The 22,034-nt window shown below is 34.5% G+C and overlaps 1 protein-coding gene, 1 long non-coding RNA gene and 1 pseudogene across 3 annotated transcripts; 1 reads left to right on the forward strand and 2 right to left on the reverse strand.

Moving 5' to 3' along the window:
* The first annotated feature begins 263 nt into the window (after positions 1–263).
* On the forward strand, positions 264–10,209 carry LOC148606862 (uncharacterized). Of its 2 annotated transcripts, XM_088545617.1 has the most exons (4): positions 264–918; positions 1,678–1,742; positions 6,898–7,107; positions 9,445–10,209. In XM_088545617.1, the coding sequence occupies exons 1-4, from the start codon at positions 765–767 to the stop codon at positions 9,475–9,477; spliced, it is 462 nt and encodes a 153-aa protein (XP_088401743.1). In that variant the 5' UTR covers positions 264–764; the 3' UTR covers positions 9,478–10,209. The 2 variants fall into 2 exon arrangements, with proteins under 2 accessions (XP_088401743.1, XP_088401742.1); XM_088545616.1 differs by lacking the exons at positions 264–918; positions 1,678–1,742; positions 6,898–7,107 and adding an exon at positions 7,118–8,435.
* On the reverse strand, positions 5,455–17,510 carry LOC148606863 (uncharacterized). The gene is made up of 2 exons (XR_015915254.1): positions 17,359–17,510; positions 5,455–5,719 (listed from the first exon to the last, which is right to left on the reverse strand). It is a non-coding gene; the product is annotated as an uncharacterized LOC148606863 (long non-coding RNA).
* Positions 17,511–19,966: 2,456 nt separating this feature from the next.
* On the reverse strand, positions 19,967–21,126 carry LOC148606864 (uncharacterized; annotated as a pseudogene).
* Positions 21,127–22,034: the final 908 nt, after the last annotated feature.

Genomic DNA, 22,034 nt, shown 5'->3' on the forward strand with positions numbered 1-22,034 from the left:
CACATAACAACTATGAAAAATGTTCTGGCACGATTTTCACAGAAAAAATATGTTCCTGCTGCAAAGTTTTATAACAAGAAATTATTTAAAGATAAAATTAAGCACACTAAGAGCCTTCACAATTTTTTACAAAAGCTTTGACGATGCTGGGGCCCTCTTATCAATTCCCATGCTCCCAAGTACTATTGTGTCTAAGTTCAGGGTCATCTGAACTAGTGGTTTTAAAGAATTGTATAGTGTCTTACACATTCCATGCAGCTACATGTATTTTATACAAAAATTGAATTGGCTTATTAATACCAAACATAGATCAAGTATGAATTTCGGTGTTGTCATTTTTTTTTATTCAACCTTGGTCCTATTATGTTATATCCATGTAGTCGTCGGCGGCTTCCTCTATCTGTGGACACATAGGTTTTCTTCTACAGAAAACCACTTGAAATTTGGTCAGAAATCTGCAAAATTCACTGGGAATGAGATGTCAGACTGAGGTGTACATACAATATTTTGGATAACTTATGATTGTTATAAAAATAAGTTACACATTTTAGTTACTTTATGAAGTACATGTCAATATCTGATTGCACAATTAATTTTTTTTCTCAGTACGTTACCAAATATAGGCCTTAAAGCCCCTACTCCTTTAGTATAAAAGTTTTGGATAAGGATATATGCTGATGTGCTCCTAGTATATACGTTTATTGTGAATACTAGCTGACCTTTTGGTTTTTGTGTTCACAGGTTGTGACAAATTTGGATACCAAATGGTCCAGTGTATCGTATTGGAAGAAGATGGAACAGAAATAGAGGAAGACTACTTCCGAACACTCCCTGATAACTGCAAGCTAATGGCTTTGCAAGTTGGGGAGAGGTGGACTAGTGCTTCTGATGCCAGTAGTGGCACTAACAGTGGTGAAGGTAAGTTAAAAGCTTTGAAATATTCCAACTGTTAGTTAAACTAGAAACTGTAAGCCATTGATGTCCCTCCAGTAATTCATTAGTGAAAGTAAGAAAATTAACTTTTCGGGAGCTCAGTCAGGTCAAAATTATAAGATTTCTGATTTAAGAATTATCTCTCTTCGAATAATGATCGAAATTCACTTTGAACCATTCAAACAGGTGAGTGAAAAAAGGGAATAATGTGTTACTGACTGTCAAGTTCCTGACTTTGTACAGGCTCTTTGGCCCCTAGGAGCCTCTAGTTTTAGGAGCAGTTATACTATTTTGAACTATCATTCATTTCATACTTTATTTAGTATTTTAGACTTTTTCTTGCCATATATTTTAGGGGATGACCATTCGATTCTGAGGGGGCTGGCAGTTTATGATGGGTCAGACTATTTATTTTTAACTATTTGCAGGCCAGAAATATTTCATTCATCAAACTTCCGGACATATTATTTACCTTATGCTATAGCAATGTTGAAACTGGAAGAACGCTAAATTATTTATTTATTTTCTTGGAGGATCAGGCCAGATTATTTAATTTAAAAAAAACTGCCGGGATCCCCCCTCCCTCAGAATCAAATGGTCGTCCCCTTAGTGTCTAAATTCCTAAGACAATATATTCATGTTGATTACTAATTTGTCCCAAAAGCAACAAAAATTCTGCCATATGTTTAGTATATTTTAGGAAGCAGAGTTTACATTTTCTTAGGTATTTTTTTTTCTTGACAGGTATACCATCTCGTGTAATGGCAATGATTGAAAAATATAAGGGCAAAAAAAATGGCGGTGAAGAGGTAAGAGAAATAAGAACATGCAAATGAAATTCAAACAATTGTAATACAGTGTATTTTTCTTTACTTGCATAGTTTTCATACCTGCGATTTAAAGCTCTTTGATTTTGTGGCAGTCTCTCAGAATTGAACCCCTAAAAAATTATCTCCGCAGGTTAACAAGCAAAACATTTATTGATACAGAACATTTGGATCAAATGTGTATTGCATGCCTAATATGAATGTACCTTATCTGTCATTGATCACATCTGGACAAATCAATCAGAGACTGTCCACCTTGAGTATCCATTATGGTTGTATAGTTGCATGAATTACTCCACATAGACATAGAACTTTTATTTATATTACAAACAACATGAATTCTTTCACTGCAAGGCTGAAGATTTTAGTGATTTATGTTTATTGCGCTTGATGTTTTAAATAAGCCCAAAGACACAATTTCTTTACATATTGTCACTGAATTAAGGTAGATAAAAATCTTCTTGATTTGACACTAAAAAATGGCAAAACTTCTTGAATTTGAATGCATTTTTGATTGCTTTGACCTTGAATTCATTTCCATTGTTTGAAGACTGTTAATTTTACCTCTAGTTTTTGTGAGTAGTTCAGTTTCTCTCAGAAAGTGAAAAAATCACGATGTACATGTATGGTTAATAGACCCCTTAGGATGTGCCCAGTCTGACAAGTCACTAAACCTTGACCTTGTTTTCATGGATGACTTGGATATTTTTGCTACCAGTTTTTGTCTCACCTGCGAAACAAAAGCGAGACATACACCTGTAGGTATCGTTTTACCAGTGGCCCCAATGGCACTGTTAATGTTGCCATCAAGTTTTATGCTCAATTCCATATCTCGTGAAGTATAAGTGATAGGCTTTCAATATTTGGTACATGACTTTCCCAGGGCCTTTTCCATGATCTGGTTGGAATTACAAAAATTGCTATGTTACTGGTCCCCTTCCAATGATGAGCAAACGGACGAAGGGTACCAGGGTTTTGGTACAAAACAGTTGAACCTGCATAAAAGAAAGCACCTCTATTCTTTTATGCCTCCATGACTTTAGTCAGGGCATATTAATTTAACCCTGTCCGTTCGTTCGTTTTCCCGTCCATTCACCCAAATACATATGCATGCATGGCTGTCTGCCGAACTCCTGACATACAGCTTTAGTTTAGAGATACAACTGTATTATTTTGTAGGATGGTTATTATACCCTCGGAAACGATGTTTGGGAGGTATATAGGTTTCATCATGTCTATCCATAATAGATTGTCCACAACTCCTCCTAAAAGACATGCCGGATTTTGATAAAACTTGGTGGATTGTTAGAATACATAAATGGAGATGTGCATTTGGTCAGGAATTTCATTTTGGGCAATTTATATGGATGTTTGGACTTGATTGTTTTTTTACAAATATATGGGTCAATGAGTTGTCCGCAACTCCTCCTAAACGATCTGAGAAGTTTTGATAAAACTTTGTCAATTGTTAGATTACATAAAGGAGATGTGCATATTGTGAAGAATTTAATTTTCGACAATTTATATCTACGATATGGTGTTTGGACTTGGTTGTTTTTCACCAATATCATGAATATATGAGTCAATGCGTTGTCCGCAACGCCAATTAAATAATTTGAAGGATTTTGATAAAACTTCATAGATTGTTAAATTACATAATGGAGATGTGCATGTGGTGAGGAATTTTATTTCTGAAAATTTATGTGGAAGATATGGATGTTTGAACTTAGTCATTTTTGGCAATATAAATATGGTCAATGGCATTGTCCGCAACTTCTTCTAAACCACTCGCAGGATTTTGATAAAATTGAATGGGTTGCTAGATTACATAATGGAGATGTGACTGTGATGAGAAATTTCTTTTTGGACAATTTAGATTACCTATCGCATATTGGCAGGAGTTTAATTTCACACAATTTCTATACAATATATTAACTTTTCAACATTTTTCTGAAATTGTCCATAATTGCTATTAATAAGATCAACAGTCTAATTTAAAACTCCTTGTGGTGGCAGTTATTAGGAATCATTATCTCCTTTGTCTTCATGTTGGCCATATATTCAGGCTGAACACCAGTTTCTAGTTCACCGTGTGCCTTGGATTAAGATTTTTCACCAAAATTCTCAAAATTGCAGGTAGTTGGTCATACAAGTTGCATTGAGGGAACATGGTTTGTCTGTTGAACTCCTCATACAGCTTTAGAAATATAGCTTTAATATTTTGTATGGTGCTTAGGCATGGACAATTTGATTTTCGGGGTGGGGGGTGGCTGTGATTTTTTTTTTTTTAAAAACTTTCCTGACCCAGATTTTTTGTAAAAACAAATTTTGTGACTAGCACCTTGGTTGAAAAAAATAATTTGACCAGTTTTGACAATCAAATAAAAAGAAATATTCCGACAATTTTCTTGCATTGTTTGTAGCGGGAAAAAAAATTATCTGGCTCAAGGTAAAATCCCAACCCCCCACCCCCGCACCCCCACCCAGAATATCGAATGGTCCGTGCCTTATATACATTGTTGAGGTGTGCATGTGTAACAAAAAATAAGTTCTCTCATGAAATATGTTCCTCCAGAATTTATGTCACAGTAAATTTGTTCTTTTGGAACATTTTATATGGGAAAAAGGTTCTAGGAACTAATTACACTGGTAAATTAGTTCCTAGAACATTTTTAATCATGTAAAATGTTTAAAATGGAAGAAATTTACTGTGACATAAGTTCTGGAGGAACGTGCATGTATTTCTGATTTCTGAATATTCTTACAAGACAAGGCAATCCACTTTTCAATGAAAAAATTAATCATTTTGAATAGAATATTCCACGAATCTTATATCAGTTTGAAAGTGTACTTTTAAATTCACATAATATATGTGTTTAAATAATGTATAAATATTTGGATTAGCAGTTGATATCTTTAGAGACATAAAAAACAAGATCATGAAATAGTTTAAATTTTTAATATACAACTCATTTTATTTGCAACAACAAGTCTCTGCATCATTTGCCCACTAATTTTGTCCTTTTCAATATAAAGCATTTCATTATTATTTACAATGAATTTTGGAACAAGTTTCCGTATTCTATGTTTTCTCTGTTAAAACAATATCTTTGTCAAAATCTGAAGATGATGCAAAGTTTTGTCTTAAAATTATTTATTGAAAATTATTAAATTCTCCCTACACAAATATCTATTTATATGCAGGGTTCCCCATTAACAATTAGTTTGGAGTTCATTCGACATGCCTTGTTAATTCTAACATGTTACTTCAATAACTTTATATAATCAATGGCAGATTATGACAAATTACCTTTAGAGTATTCATATATACTTTTTAATATGTACAAATAAAAGACAAAGAAGCTGGCGCGCATGTTTATACCTATTCGGACACACCGCTTTATGTTTTATTTTTGCACCAGTAACTAAGTTGAAAACTGTAACAATAAATGTTGGACTAAAATTAAAATACTTCAGTCAAATAAAGGATTACTGTATTCACATCTTTTCTGAAGTTTTGAGAAAAAATCGTAGATGGCACAATTTTGGTGACCAAATTATTTAATACTGGTACAACTGTGAAAATTTTGCCTGTTTGCATTATTTTTTGCATATTCAAAAAAACTTTTTTGATTCTAGTTAGCTAATGTTTGTTATTTCAATGATATCAACTAAAAATTAAAGAAAAAAATGGTTTAAATTACACTTTTATTACACATAGCAAGGTGTATAAACAACCAGGTGAACAATATTTACTCACCTGGCCTAAAGGCCATGTGAGCTATTGTCATCACTTAACTAGTATCCGTTGTCTGTCTGTCCACAATTCACATTTTAATCTTCTTCTGAAACCGCAGTGTGTCAATTTTCAAGAAACATTGGTAGAATGGTCCTTGGGTAGTCCTCTTTCAAATTTATATATCCTGGGCCCTGATTGGCATCCAATATGACTGCCGTTACTAAAAATAGAAAAAGGGGGTGGTAATAAAAAACATCCTCTCCTCTGAAATCGCAGAGCCAATTTCAAACAAACTTTGGTGTATTATGATCCTCTTTCAGAATTGTATCCGATGACCCTGGCTGCTAACCAAGATGGCTGCCACAGCCGAACTAACAGGACTCTGTGGGAAATCATTTAAAAATCTTACTGTCTGGAACCTCTTGCTCAGTTGCAACCAAAGTTTGATAGAATGTTTCTTGGGTGTTCCTCTTACAGAATTATATCAATTAACCCAGATCGCAAACCAAGATGGCTGCCACCACGGAACTTAGTTTAACATAGGACCCTTTGGAAATTTATATAAAAAGCTTCTTGTCTAGAACCACTTTCTCAGTTGTAACCAAATATTAAGGGAATTTTCACTGGTTGGGTCTCTTCCAGAATGGTAACTGATAAGATGGTGGCCAAAGCCATACTTAGTTTTACATAGGATTGAAATCAAACCAAACTTTTGTTGAATGATCACTTGGTCCCTGCAGAAATGTACCAGATGGCCCTGCCTTAAAGCCTAAAAAGTTGCCATTGCCAAACTTAGTTTAACACCATACACTTTTGGAAATTTATTTCAAAATATTGCTTATTCAATACCAAACTTTGATCGATTGTTGGAATACCAGCTTTGTTTTGGGAACTGTTAACCAGATGAAAATTACGGGCTCTCCAGGGATCCTACAGTTTAATACTCGAAGACTATCTGGAATGGGAAGTAAGCATTGTTAAAAAGATTTCTTCCTGGTTATGCTAAGCTATATTTAGACTATTTAGCCAAGTACCGGTCCTTATATGTATTTAATATTACATGACATTCTTGGATTGTTAGAATTTGTGTTAAATTATCTGTTAGGCTGAAATGGAGACTTGCAAGTTTTCCAGGCGTGTTTCATACAGACATTACCGATTAATCGATATTCATTTATCCCAATACGATTAGTTAATCATACTTTTTTTTTAAATCTCAAGTATCTGTTATTTCATTATTTTTGCTGCTTTTATTTATATAAAGAAATGGACAAGGCTTTGAAAAATCTTCTTAAATAAAGATATTAGAAATGTTACCATAAATTCTATATCTTAACTGGTATTGAGTCTAATGTTTCATGTTTACTGAATTTAAATGTTGTAATTTCATCTTTTCAGGAACCTTCTATTGAAAGTCAATCAAGTTCTGATAGTGAACAAAGTGATTTTCTACCCAAATTATCATCACCTGCTCCAAGAGCTGCTACACAGACTGATACTCCAAAATCCAGGCCAGAATCTAAACAATGGATCAATCTAGGGACACCAACAACATCCATCAATACTGATTTCCTTGCATCAGCTTATAGTACAGACCCCTCTTGTAATGTAAGCAGTCTATAGGCAAAGTGAGGAATGATAATAGAAATCTAGATGGACTTATAAGGCCTGCAAGATCATAATTTTGTCTTTTCATAAAACAAAGTTACCTCACATTAACATGAGTTGTCTTTTCTAATAGAAGGTTTCTTGAAATTAGCGCTAGGTAAAAAAAAATCACTTAAATTCATTTTTAGCTCACCTGACTGAAAGTCTGGGGTCAAGACCGGAAGTTGGGTATATCATGGCCATTATGGAGAGTAAAAAGAACCATTTAGGTTGTGATAGTGGGCCAAAAAAAATTGCGAGTGGAAATTCTTCCACACCTTCCATGGGATTGAAATAAAACTTGTCACACTTAATTATCATGATGTGAAGATGTGTATCTTATTTTTATATTTTTTTCAACGATCCACAAATTTGTCCAAGACTTATGGTCCTTTATGACTTAGAAAATTCAGTTCAATATAGGGTATATGGTTTGCAAGTGTAAATTCTTCCACATCTTACATTGGATTGACATAAAACTTGACACACTTAATTATCATGATGTGAAGATGTGCATCTCATTTCTTTTCTGACGATTCACAATTTATTCTCGCAGTTACGGCCCTTAATGACTTAGAAAACTAAGTTCAGTATACAGTATATAGAGTATATGGCTTTCGAGCTTGAATTCTTCGACACCATACATTGGATTAAGATAAAACTTGTACTTTGGATTGAGATAAAACTTGACACATTTAATTATCATGACAATGAAGATATGCATATCACTCATTTTTTGTGCATGAATAGAACTATCAAGCAGCATTCAAAAGCATTCATGACAGTATTTAGATGTGCATATCACTGGGATACTTATTTGGGGGCGTGACCCAATCTGACTGCAAGTTTCCATCCCAGCACACCTGGAACCTTTTTAAACAGCCCTTGTGGAATAAACAATCCAATCTCAACTGGTATGAACAACCCTGTAACAAGTGGAATAAACAACCCAATCTCAACTGGTATGAACAACCCTGGAACAAGTGGAACACGCAACCTCATCATAACTGATATGAACAACCCTGAAATCAGTGGAACAAGCAACCTTATCACCACTGGTCTGAACAACACTGGAGCAAGTGGAACAAGCAACCTGATCACAACTGGTATGAACAATCCTGGAACAAGTGGAATAAACAACCCAATCTCAACTGGTATGAACAACCGTGGAACAAGCAACTTCATCATAACTGATATGAACAACCCTGAAATCAGTGGAACAAGCAACCTTATCACAACTGGTATGAACAACCCTGGAACAAGTGGAACGACAAACCAGAACTCAAGTGGTAATAATCTATGTTCAGTCTGTTATGACAGGGAAATCAATGCTGTACTGGATCCTTGTTATCACGCCTTCTGCTTACCATGTGGTATGCATTTGGAGTTGAACAAAATTGACTGTCCAAGATGTAGATCAAGAATAGACCAAGTTAAAAGAGCTTACTTTGGTTAAAGTCCAAAGATTATCTTACAATTTACAATCACATTGCACAAATAAAGTGTAGAAATGTTACATTCATTTTTGATCATTAACAGAAGTAAGTTATGCTGATAAGAGATTCTCAATTTAAAGAATTCTTCGTATTAACATAATTTTACTTTTAAGCTCACCTGTTCATGATTTTAATTGACATTGAGTTAATGGTCAGTAACCATTGGGACATTGATTAAGCATGTGTAATTTGGTTCAAGTCAAAATGGTATCTCACATTTGACAATCACATTGCACAAATAAAGTGTGAAAGAATTTTACATTCATTTTTTATCATGAACAAAAGCAAGTTATGCTTAGAAGAGATTCTCCATTTAAAGAATTCTGTGTATTAATGTAATTTTACTTTTTAGCTCACTTGTTCAATTGAGATTGAGTTAATTCAGTAACCATTGATTATGCATGTGTAGTTTTGGATTTTAGCTATGTTTTATTTCATCAGTGACCTGTGGAGGTCATTAATTTTGATGGTTTAGAAAATATTACTATTGATTTTATTATATGTTATGCAATAACCTTTTTAAGACAGTTTATTGTTTTATAAATATCACTTTGTCCATTGTGTAATAATTTGAGTATTCAAGTTTACATAGTTGTTGCTTTGAATTTTTGTTGCCCCCAAGTGATCAAAAAAGTTTTTGTCTACATAATATTATGCCATATCCTTTATTTTAAATAAAGGAGTGGTGTTCACATGTTGTCTTATCCAATTGCTGAAAATTTCAAACCGTTAAATTTTTTTTGATAAGTCTTTTTATGTAGGGATTGTTTGAACTTGCATGACATTTATTACTTCTTTTTAGGGTATCTTTTGCATTTGCCAGTGGAGGTGTTAGTGCATATAATGAAACATATTCCAGTGGATGAATTATTGACTGTTTTCTCAAGAGTTCACTCGTCCTTCTATAAAATAATCATGTGCTTATATAGGGTGGTGGAATTTGAAGACTGCTACGACATTGATGAAACCGTTCTTAAACTTATCTTGACAAATGTGAGATGGATCAAATGTATGCAGTTGTTTTTTCAGAATGTCATTATTCCAATAAATAAGTTTAATTGGATGATCTCAAGATTATCAGATGCAACAATATTGAATACCTTACAGTTGGCAGAAACTCCTTTAAATGATTTATCATTTTTATCAAAAATGTCAAATAAAAGTATAAACACATTAGATTTGTCAAGTACTTGTATTGACAATAACCAGATTCAAAACATCAAATTCTTAGAAAATCTCAAGTACTTGCATATATCATTTACTCTTGTATCACCAAATGTCATTGTTCAAGTTATACGGACAAACTAGAGAGTTTTGATGCCTGTAAGATTTTATTTAAATTGAAGCACATCAAGGTAATGATGATATATTGTGCAAACTTAAAATATGTACACGCCTCTATTGAACCTTCTGATAAATATATTGTAGAGGACACTCAGTGGCAAAAGGTCCAGTTTAAAATTTTCTAAACACCGTTTGTAATGGCAAGGGCTGTTTTAGCAAAACATACATTGCAAAGGTACTTGAAAATTTGGGTAACCAACCAAAAAGGCAAATCTAGATTCTTAATAGCAAATTAAAGTTCCTTCCCCCTGTCCCATATATGTTTTGCTGAAACAACCATAAGACTTTGTATTTATTTAATAAAGATATTATTTTCAATTTGAAATAGCTTACCTCTTGCCCTATATTTTATGATTAGGACAATTTGTTCTGATAGGGCACAGTAATCATATGGAATTTTAGCTTATTCACAAGGAAGTTAAACTCCCTTATTCCTTTTGGGCTTGATAGTTTTCCAAAATAAATGGTTTCCAAACAACTCAGAGAGTTCAAATAAACTTGGGTAAATAGCTATATGTCTGATGGCTAGAAGCTGATTTGTGTCAGGCCTTACAAAGGTCAAGGTCACATGACATATAGTAACAATCTGGTACCATAACATAATATTATCTCAAATGACCTAAATGTTGGGGAACTATTCCCATCACATTGCATCCATTGTCTGCCTGTATGTAATTTTTTGCTCCGCTCACGAATGTGGAGGGGCATATAGTGTTACCCTTTTCTGTCCGTATGTACATCTGAACTATCAAGTTAAGTTTTGCATTGAAGTCTATTTCTTTGGAACTATGCATAGTGTATCAATGAATCTTCATCAGCAGATGTGTCATGGATAGTACTAAGCAGTCATACAATAATTGGGTCATTATGACCTACATTTTGTTTGAAGGACTGTGGTTAAGTTTTGCGTTAAACTTCATTTCTTTAGAACTAAGCATAGAAACTTTATCAGTAGATGTGTCTTGGATAGTACTGAGCAGTCATAAAATAATTAGGTCATCATGACCTACATTTTACACTTTGTTAACTACTCTGGTTAAGTTTCGGGTTTATGTGTATTTTATGGCGGGGCATCCGTGTCTTACAGTCACAATTTCTAATTTTATTGTCATCACTTGGCGTCCGTCCGTAAACTTTTTAAATAATCTGCTCAAAAACTACAAGGCCAATCATTACCAAACTTTACCACAACCATCCTTTTCAAAATTGTGTCGATTATTTTCGCCGATGAAAAAACATGGCCGCCAGGGCTAAAACACAAAATTGACTTGTATCTCAAACACCATTAAAGATAGAGAAAATCTGACAAGGACAATGATCAGAATGACGAGATCTCCCTTTGGTTTATTATGATCAAAGCCGTCAGACGATGTCTTATAGGAGTTATTGCCCTTAATAGATGATTTTTCACAATTTTTTCCGTTTTTTGGCTATTACTTCAGAAACTATAATAGAAAGAAAGAAACTTTTAATTGCTAAAATGTTCACCAATATTAGATCTGCAAAAAAGTCAATATGGCCAAAATCGTCTGATGATGTCTTATAGGAGTTATTGCCCTTTATTGACAAGTTTTCACAAATTTTTCCATTTTTTTGGCTATTTTTTCAAAAACTATAATATTTAGAAAGAAACATTAAATTGCAAAATGTTTAACAATATTAGATCTAAAAAAAGATAATAAGACCGAAATGGTCCAATGATGTCTAGGAGTTGTTGCCCTTTAATAACAATTTTTTTCACAAATTTTACTGCTTTTTTTTGCAACTGTTGCAGATAGAAAGAAACTTTTAATTGCAGAAATGTTCAGAGCGAAAATATTTACAAGGCTTATATTTCAGGTGAGCGGTTCAGGCTCCTTGGAGCCTCTTGTTACAAATATCATCTGAACATACTGTTTTCAGCCCACCTGACCAAAGGTCTATTGCTACCACTGAGCGTCCGTCAGTTCTGGTTGTCAGAACTGTTTAAGTCAGGTGTTTGATACAGGCTCACCTGAGCCTCTCGTGTAATTTTGATTCACACATCTTCGTCATTTTTTGTCTCCTGCGCAACGTGACTGCGGACATAGAAATTCCGGGCGTCCGTCCATGTTCCAATCAATCCCACACTCTCATTTCTACAATTCTCAACAGATTCCTATGAAATTTATACCAAAGGTTACTACCACTAAAACCTTGTACAATTTCGAAAATCAGCGATATTTAATAATTTGTGTGGGAGTCGTGACCCTTTGACCATCAAAACTGGGTCAGTTTGGGGACATTGAAAACCATTCTTTTATCTGTATAGATAATAACTAGAGGCTCAGGTGAGCCTGTATCGCTCACCTGACTTAAATAAGCCCTTTTAGAAATGTCTGCATAATGATTTATCCATTGATTATGGCCATCTTGGATGCAGGTCAGGTCACAGCGCTCTGAAAGTCATCATGACCATCCATGATTTAAATTGGTTAACTGGTTTTAGAGGAGAAAATTTTATTAAGCTCCGGTCGTATTGTTTCGAATGATACTTCGACAGGTCCAAAATCTTATGCCAGTGTCGCTAAACGCTCTTTTTGCAGTACTGAAACGCAAACTATGTATACCTGGCCTTTGGATGCAGATAAACCATCTAGGTTTTCTGTTCTAGTTGTCCCTTATGGAAAAATGATTACAAACCGTAAGCAAAATTCTTCACAATCTTCTAAAAGATTAGTCTTCCAAAAAAAACCAAAGTGATAAAAACAATAAAGAGCTACGCTGGGCGCAGCATGATACAACCGTAGTGGTCGAACAAGTGAAGGTTGAGAAAGCATGGACACAATGATATTCTGGATACAATAATGTGTTGGACATAGTAATATGCTTGACACAGTGATGTACTGGACACTTTAAAGTACTTGATTAAATAACCACTTACGAAATATCCTTTAATACACAATTTTAGTCTTTAATGTTCTGAATCCACAAGAAATGGCACAAACCTGATGGTAATAATTAATATGGAAATTTCATAAGGAATCTATAGAAACAAACCCCATCAAAATCGGACCAGAAACAAAAAAGTTACATTTTTGGGCGTTGACCCCACTTTGGCGCCTTGTAGCTCAGAAACGGTAAATAATACAAAAAAACTGCTGCAATCAAACAGATACAGAATTTCCAACACATCTGGCGGCGTGGATGCAATAAGCTGTCCCGCGTGGGAGCTCCTAATAGAAGCTCGACTGTTACCCCTCAGAACAACAAGCAGGAAATGGGAAACAGGGATCCTAGTGGATCAGGGTCGAAGTCGGTAGTGAAACCAGCGTGCACCACCCGACCTACCAATGGGGTCGACAGAGGACCCAGTCCAACAAAAACTCAAAACTGATTTGAAAGTGATAGCGACAGTGAGATGGAATTAGTCCATTACATTCTCGTCGTCCAAAATCACAATCACCGGTTACTGGACCAAAAAGTGCTAAAAAGCTCATTTCTTTACCTTCTACATGAAAACGCACGCTATGAACAAAATTATACAATGAAATTGCTGAGATTTTAACATTAATTTTCTAGAGATAACTCTTTTAGTTCAATCATTCCTTCCTATCGAACTTTTTTTCAAGAAACTCATTTGAAGGAGTCCGACATGTCACTAAAAGGTTACAATATTTACAGTACATATGCTTAAGAAGACGAGCGGACTGCCGGTGGTAAAAGACGGCGTGCTTCACAGTGCTGTCGACTTTGACACCAATCTGCAGGAAGTTGCCGTTCTTCTATCACTTGATCAAACAATAACACTATGATCAATTTACATTCCTCTAAACACATCGAATCATACCTCAGATTTGAAAAAAAAATTAGAGACCAGTTACCAACACCCTTTATGTTATTGGGAGATTTCAACGCTCATAATCCAAGGTGGGGCAGTAAATCTCTCAATGACAAAGGTAAAAAACATAGAAGACTTTTTTCTTCAGTTCAAGAGCGACATCCTTGTTGGAAATTAGAAAAGCTGACTCGCCTTCTTTTCAACCTCTTTGGACAGAAGAACTGTCACCCGAAAAGTTTACTGATCAAGAAAATCCTACCTCTGAAAACTTTTTCGAGAAGCGCGCAGGACATGCAAACAGGCAAGACGCACTTCTCTGAAAAGATTTGTGTCAAACATCAAATCCACCACTCCAATGAACAAGGTTTGGAATTTCATTCAAAAATAAAAGGCAGAAACACCAAAACTTCAGTAAAACATCTTAAACACGGCAATACAACCCTTTCATTAGAAGATGAAATCGCTAACAAATTAGCAGAAACATTCGCTAAGCATTCATCCTCTAACAATTATACTAAGGAATTCCATTGACCAAAAATGTTAAAATAAAACCGAAAAAAAAACTAAACTGAACATGAAGTAAAATAAAATATTTTTGCATTCCTGGATTTTTATTAAATAGTCACCTCTGTCCTGACTTTATTTATCACTGGATTAGGTCCAGGGTTTTGGAAATTATTATATATATATATAAAGGGAGCTTACTCCAATAGATATGAACAATTCACCAAAGTGTCATGAAAATTGCTAGAAGCATTTTTTGAGTTGACGGACAACATTACTATAATACGTCCTGTCTAAAAGATGGGTGTATACAAATGCAATAAGGGGTCTAGACTGGTTCCCGATCGCAATATTCAGTATGTTACACATATACAAATATAACGACCGGTACGGGCTTGACGTTACCTTGAACTTGCTTACAGCGCTCTTCGAAATCGGAGGTATTTCTATACCGAACGTCAGTTGGCGGACTTATACAAAAAGACGCTCCTTCATCCGATATTTAACAAATTAAACCGCATCCCATTGACAAAAAAATAAAGTCATAAAACTTAAACTCAAACTTTTTTTCTAAAGCCTGCGACAAGACATAACAATTAGAAGGCACGATAATGAATAAGTGATGAAGCCACGTGGATTAAGCTATGCAAATCTCGATATGGTATATTTTAGCATTTCTGCCGTCTGCCATGGTCTGGATATATGCATATGAATCAGAATTAGAATGTTATTAGTATAAATATCGAAACAAGTGGATTTTCACTTTAAAACATATATGCAATGTAACAATACAGATTACAATATTTAAAGTACATGTGAACATAAATTTATTAACTGCATTTAAGGATTCTGTAAGTCCAAAGAAATCTTGGTTTGGATGGTTGAGTCGGGTACCGTTATTATACATGTAATACATAACAAGAACACAATTAAGGTTCTTTATTTCACAACACTTATTTCTTGCCTTTTTCTGTAAAATTGAAGCTAAACTGTAATATTATAACAATATCTAATAAAATAATTTCTAATATTTGTCTCTTGATAATGGAAAGAGTAGCATGTAGTTTAAACTTTACTGTTGTTACTGTTCGTTACACGTGTTGTCATTTTGCTTAGGTAAGGCAATTTTGAATTGGAAACTCCCAGAATCGGAATTTCATATTATTACGGAAGCGTATTGGGGACTTTTCATGGTTGGTTCTTTTTGTAAATCAGCAAGCACCTGCACAGTGTCCTAGCTTGATGGCTTATATCATGTTTTAATTTTGTATCTCAGTGCACATTTTTTGTCATTGATCGCAAGGGTAGGAAACTCACCAATGTGATTAACATCAGCTGTTAGGATACGCTACGATGCCTTACGCTCCCTACGTAGGAGATTAAACACTAAACTTTAGATGTTTAGCTACAAAATGTATTATTTGATATATTAGTGTTTGATATAAAAAAAATAAATAAATAGGCATTTGAAGAAGCAAATAAATTTTTGGAGAAATGTGAGTGTTTGACCTTTGACCCAATTTTCGTCGTCCCCTAACAATGATGGATAGTGACGACATCGATATTCCGATTGGTCATCGTCTGCTTTATCCAACAATAAATAATATCCCTGTGGGTCATACTATTAAGGCTAATCGACGAAAATCTATACCCTTCTACAATACTATAAGGACACTCCATTGATTTATTTTTCTACTTTTCTATATAAAATCAAACTTGTACAATATCATGATGGCGACAGGGAATGGGAATCCTCCAATTCTGCTTAAGAGACACCAACATGTGGATAAGACATAAGGTTTTTTTTTAAAAGTACATGTAAACAAGGGTATTTTGTAATTATTTTATTTTATTATTGATTACTTATTATTTTTTTCCATTTTATTTCAAGTTGTTTTAATGATTATAAACAACTAACGATTGCTACTTTGGCGTCACAACTGCATGCACACTACGATCTCTCAGACAAACCTGAGCCATCTTACAAATTATTTTCTTTATAAAAAAAAGTTCACAATAATTGAAAAAAAAAAAGATTTTTAAAATTTTTTTTTTCAGTTCAATATGTACAAATTATTGTTTTACATGTAATAAACTATTTCCACATTAGTTCTCAACATTTGTTTCAATATGCTGTCACATAACTGAATTTTCATCTAAAGGTATGCATGAATTATAATTTGCAAATAACAGGTTAGATTTTATCCCACGTCAGACTTGAACTGACATCTCCCTAAATGTTGGGTGCACTACATTGTACTACTGGGAATTGATACCTCTAATATGCTGAAAGTGAAAAAAACCTAAGGGAACTTTCAATGATTTTTATGAGGGGGTGGAATTGGGCCAGGATCAAATTTGAAATAAACAGGAAGGCTTGAAATTTTCAAGAAATAATAAGCCAGGACATAAAAAAAGTAAAAAGGCAAGATCTATTATTGCCCTCAAAATTGTTTTTATTCAACAACAAAACATTTTGGTGCTAAGCACCAAAGAAAAAAACAGGACCTAAATTTTATCAAAATAAAAAGACAGGACAGAAAGTTAGATCCAAGCCCCCCCCCCCCTAAAAATAAAATAGTTGCTCCCTAATACATCTACAAATAAAAATATATGTTGTGTCGTCTCCGGTATTGAAAGTGTAAAACCACTCATTTCAAGAACACATCGAAGAATTAAGGCTTTTAATTAAACATAGCTTCAGGGACATGCATGTGATGTTTGCATTATTGAAATTAAATATTACAATGTATGATTATCATGAATAAAATAAAGTATCTTGACAGGTAATGTTCTATATTTTGACTTTAGCTTGCGATATCAAAATATTTAAAAATGGAGTTTTTTCTTATAAAATACAAGAAATATTTCCACTTTTAATAACTAACACTGGCTCGTTCTCAACAGGGTCGTTAGGGGTGTGAGATTCAAAGCCGTGCACATTTATCATTTGTAGCTAAAAATATTCAAATTATCACTCAAATCAAAATAAACACTCGAAAGCAAAAGTGTGCAATTTCACTGAGTTATTTTCTGACACAAGTCTCAAGAATTTAGAACATTTGTTACCTTGAAGCGGCTTTCCATCCACCTACTTCCGGTCCATTTTGAACATTGAAAACAACCCCGTACCGGGACCTCGTGAGAGAGTATTGCTAGTAGCTAATACCTGGAACGTAGTCCCGGGAACCAGGATATAAAGGGTCCAACTGCAATTTCTGCCAAATAACTAAAAAATAGGGAATACCAATGTCGTGTAAATATTGTGAATTTTGATACGCTGTACACGTGTTTCAAGGAGTATCCAAACAGTAAAGAAAAATATTCATATTCAAACAAACTGAAATAAGTAGCTAAATACAGCGGAAAAAATTATATCTGTCATGTGTAAACAAAAAATGAAGCCTACTCCATAATTTCGAGGGTTTAGAATTTAAATAAATATTGCAAAGGGGTAGGTGTCATAAGCACTGATTTAAGGCCCGTATTTTAGCTAAAAATTTTAAATTGTAAATGCAATCTGTTTTATAGTTATAAATTATCAAAAAAGATCTGTATAAAAGAGATTTATCAGTAACTTGAGACTTGTGGTTAATGTAATGTTGAAATGACCATATAAAGATACTATCTTTTGTTAAAACGCCGAAATTACATACAAATCACGAATTTTTGTAGGTTTTTCTCAAATTTGAAATCGTCCGCATTAAAATTACAAAACTGAACTTTGTATGATGACAGATACATACGAATCGAATGTACACTTAAAATACCTTATTGTAAGTTGCATGCGGACACATTCATTTTCTCCCAAAAACATGGAAAATATGTCATTTTATTGCACTTTTCACAAATTTCTTTAAAGTGATAAATTTTTGCACTGTTGTTACTACGAAATCGTTAAATGTATATTATGTTAAGGTGTGCCTTATTAAAAGGCATTTACTTAAAGACGTTTTCACAACAGTTCATGACTGTAATATAATTTCAATTTTGGGCCAATTAAGGGCTTAATACACCTACTCCTTTTTATAAAACAATTTCTAGTAAAATTAATGTGAGACGAGTCTGATAACTGGGCTTGAGAATACCCTCGGGGACTTCTGGTCCACCAGCAGTGTCATCGACCCAGTTGTTTCAAAAAACAAGATTACCAATGTCGTATAAATATTGTGAATTTTGATATGCTGTACACGTGTTTCAAGGAGTAATCTCTAATCAGCAGCATCACAACCAATACAAAGGAAGACCGAGATCCAAACATAGTAAAAAGAGGTACTCATATTCATACAAACCGAAATAAGTAGCCAAAGGCTAAAAACCACTAATTCCACTTCCCATAGGCTTCTATGCTAATTTCACAATATTCAATGGCTTCTCTGGACTTTACCTGAACTTTAACCTGCAGAGGACTATATATCAGCATGATTCTACATATGTCAGCTCACAATCCTCAGAATGGCATGTGGGGTTAGCAGACTTGCAGTGCAGTACTGGTCACCAGAAGTGAAGTGTCTATAAATAGCATGGGAAATCCCAGTGTTTTCACAAGATAGGGGTATACTTAGAAATCATTATGGAGATTAGGCTTCACGTCACAAGAAGCAAAATGCACCTATAAAATGTACCGAAATGTTTTTCCTTTCAGAAACTGTTTAAATTTTTAAAATGAGATGAGAACTTTTTTCACAGCACTATGAGGAACGGGGTAATTTCTGCGTAGGACTATTTTTGCGCACGTTCCAAATGCTCATTGGTTGAATTGGTGGTCTGTAACCTAAATAGGGGAAAGTACATCTACCATGTTCAATACGAGAAATGAAGCCTACTCCGTATTTCCAAGAGTTTAAAATTCAAATCAGAGGCTTCCAAGGAGCCTGAGTCGTTCACCTGGATTTCATATAGGGTCCTATGTAAAACAGTTTGGCTGTGGTAGAAATCTTGGTAAGCGCTCAGGAAAGCCTGGCATTACTTCTATAGGAGACAAACTGGACAAAACTGGTTCTATACAAAATAAGAACTTTGTACAAATATCCCAATAGGTGCCAATTTCAAATGTGATGGCTATCTTGTTTTCTGATCAGCAAGAATTGAATGCATTTTTTCGAATAGTTTTATAGGCATGATAAAGTGTTGACCGAAGCACATTTTCATCATGACGCGCTTTTCAATGAACCGTAAATAGAGAATAAAAAGAACGAGGAGACAACACTTTTTTGCTTTCTCGGAACACTAACAACGGTTGCTTTTGTCCCCTTAGATCCCCATCCAACTGCTAACTTTACAGCGACACAACTCAAACTTGATACTTAAGGTTTTTGAAGTCTAAACTTAATTTTCAGCGACGGAAAAGATGATCTGTTTGCTATCCTTACTGAGTGATAAAGGACTCACAAACATCTATATACAGTTTTACATATATATGCCTTCGGTATGTGCAACATTAACTCTAAATTCTACGGATACATTCGGAAGTTCTGGAAAGTTTCTTGTGTAAATTTATTGTTACATCGCTCTGTAATCCAAGCTTGAACCTAAATTTTGTATCTTTAAATAGAGAAATACAAACGAATTTGTATTAAATGTATTTATTGCTAAATCTATGTCAATACACTCTGTTGGCATTAATTAAGCTCTATGTGTGAACACATCGCAATCATATATTAAGGTAAAAATATTTCTATAGCCTTTTCCATATTTCTTGGAAGAAGAGTGTCTTGCGGCGGCTGATTTGTGAGAAACCAAATAAATTCCAAAAAGTCGTAACTGCAACCCTAACCGGCATATCATCTGAATAATCCCTGCTAAGAGTATCTATAGATTGTAAATTACATGGAAGAACAAACGAATAGTCTGCACAGTTATACATCTGTGGTTGATAGTAAAGTACATTTAGAATGCCCACAGGCGTTCCTTCTAGTCTTCTTTGTGGTGTTATTCGGTGAGTATTCCAAATACCAATAAATGTCTGTAATTGAGATTGTATGAGGGGAAGAAAACAAGAACGAACACATTCTATATGGAGTGAGTTGCTAGGAGAAAAACCACCAGCATCATGCATATCCTTCAATGTATTTTTCCAGAAATTGCTAACGCTTTTTGAAAGATTTCTCAACAATCGTTCAATTCTTTGGTTTGCAGTAGATCTTCCAAATAAAAAGCTTCGAAATCCAGACATGTCATCGTGATGATTAAATCTCAACGCCATCTGTAGATCTCTAATCAATACATTCTCGGTACCATGATCGGAGCGTATTACACGCGGCAAACACCTCCTTTCTTTGATAAAATCTAAAAAATACTTTGCAATATACCTTGGATTGTTATTAGAAGGTCCAGCGTGTAGCCATAATATTTTGCGGGAAAATCCATCAATAGCACCGTGACTTGCAATTCCATACGGTTTTAATTTGTCAAAACCGTCTATGTGTATAAGAAAATTTGGTCCTCTGTTGAAGTAAGTCTTCCTGTGTAATAGATGTCTTGTTCTTAAATTAACACCTTCTCCGTTTATCATTCGCAACAAATGCCTCACGGTTTTCTGACTGACAGGGAGGTCGTGGCGTGTATTCAAAAGTCTCCATAAAACCTATATCTAAGATTTATATGACCTTTTCTCCGGACTTCATATATTTTCTGAGCGACTAATACGAGATCGTTGCGGTTTTGTCGTTGTCCCAATCTGTTTCGTCGTTTAATTCTACCAACCGTTGAAGCGCTTTCTGATATACCATGACGGATCATTAAGAAACCACAGATTTCCGAGGTCGTGAACGAATTGCTAAAATCGTAACTAACTAGTTCTTCAATATCTCCGTTGTCACCTGGATATGGTATCATGGCTCTTACATCGTATAAAAATGCTAAGAAAAGCGACCAGTAATTAAAAAGTTAAAATCATGAATAAAATGTTTCGATCGTATAATGTCACAATAGGGACAGGCAAACTAACCCACTGTATGGAATCCGTATTAGTAGCCGAGCGTTTGGATTTAGGCACGGACCATTTGATTTTCCGGGGGGGTATTTGTATGCGGGTTAGAAAATTGTTTTCGCCCGCTTCGCGGTCAGATTACTTTTTCTCCTTTATGGTTACTGTGAGACAATTTCTTTGGAAAATTTAATCAAATGGTCCGTGTCTTATCTAACAGGCAATATAAAAATAATCCGTGAAATCATTTGTAACTGTGTTAAACTACTCGCAAAATTTACTCCAATATCCAAACGCTCGGCTATCGATGTAGGTTCCATACAGTGTAACCTACAATAACCTACATGTAGCTAAAAGCTTCGATTATTCTTCACAAATATGCCGCTCCCTATATGTCAAGAAAGGGCTCTGTTCATGAAGCATAATAGCATATGAGTTTCTGGATCATTGTTCTAAAATAAAGGTTGTTTAATCAAATGCAACACTACGTGTCTACGAAGTCCAAGATAAGTAGAATTAGTTTTGAAGAGTTGTTGCCCTAAAAATGTCCAAACTTTTCGGGTCATGGCTAACGTTGAAACTATAGCAGACAGCTGATTAATGTAAATTATGAACATGAAAAGCATGACGAGCTCCACTAACAAATTAAGGTAGAAATATATTTGAACTAATATTAATCTTTAAAACTTCAGTATTTTTTCGTTATTGGTTTTTATCTTGAAAACAGCTGATCAATGTTAATTATAAGACAGATGAGCATAAAGCGCTCAACCAAAATTGAAAGAAAACAATCTAATATTTTTGTTGTGGTCCTGGA

This window comes from Perna viridis, chromosome 9, assembly GCF_037379345.1.
Source record: "Perna viridis isolate PV_CMFRI_1.1 ecotype Kerala chromosome 9, ASM3737934v1, whole genome shotgun sequence".
Classification (NCBI taxonomy): Eukaryota; Metazoa; Mollusca; class Bivalvia; order Mytilida; family Mytilidae; genus Perna; species Perna viridis.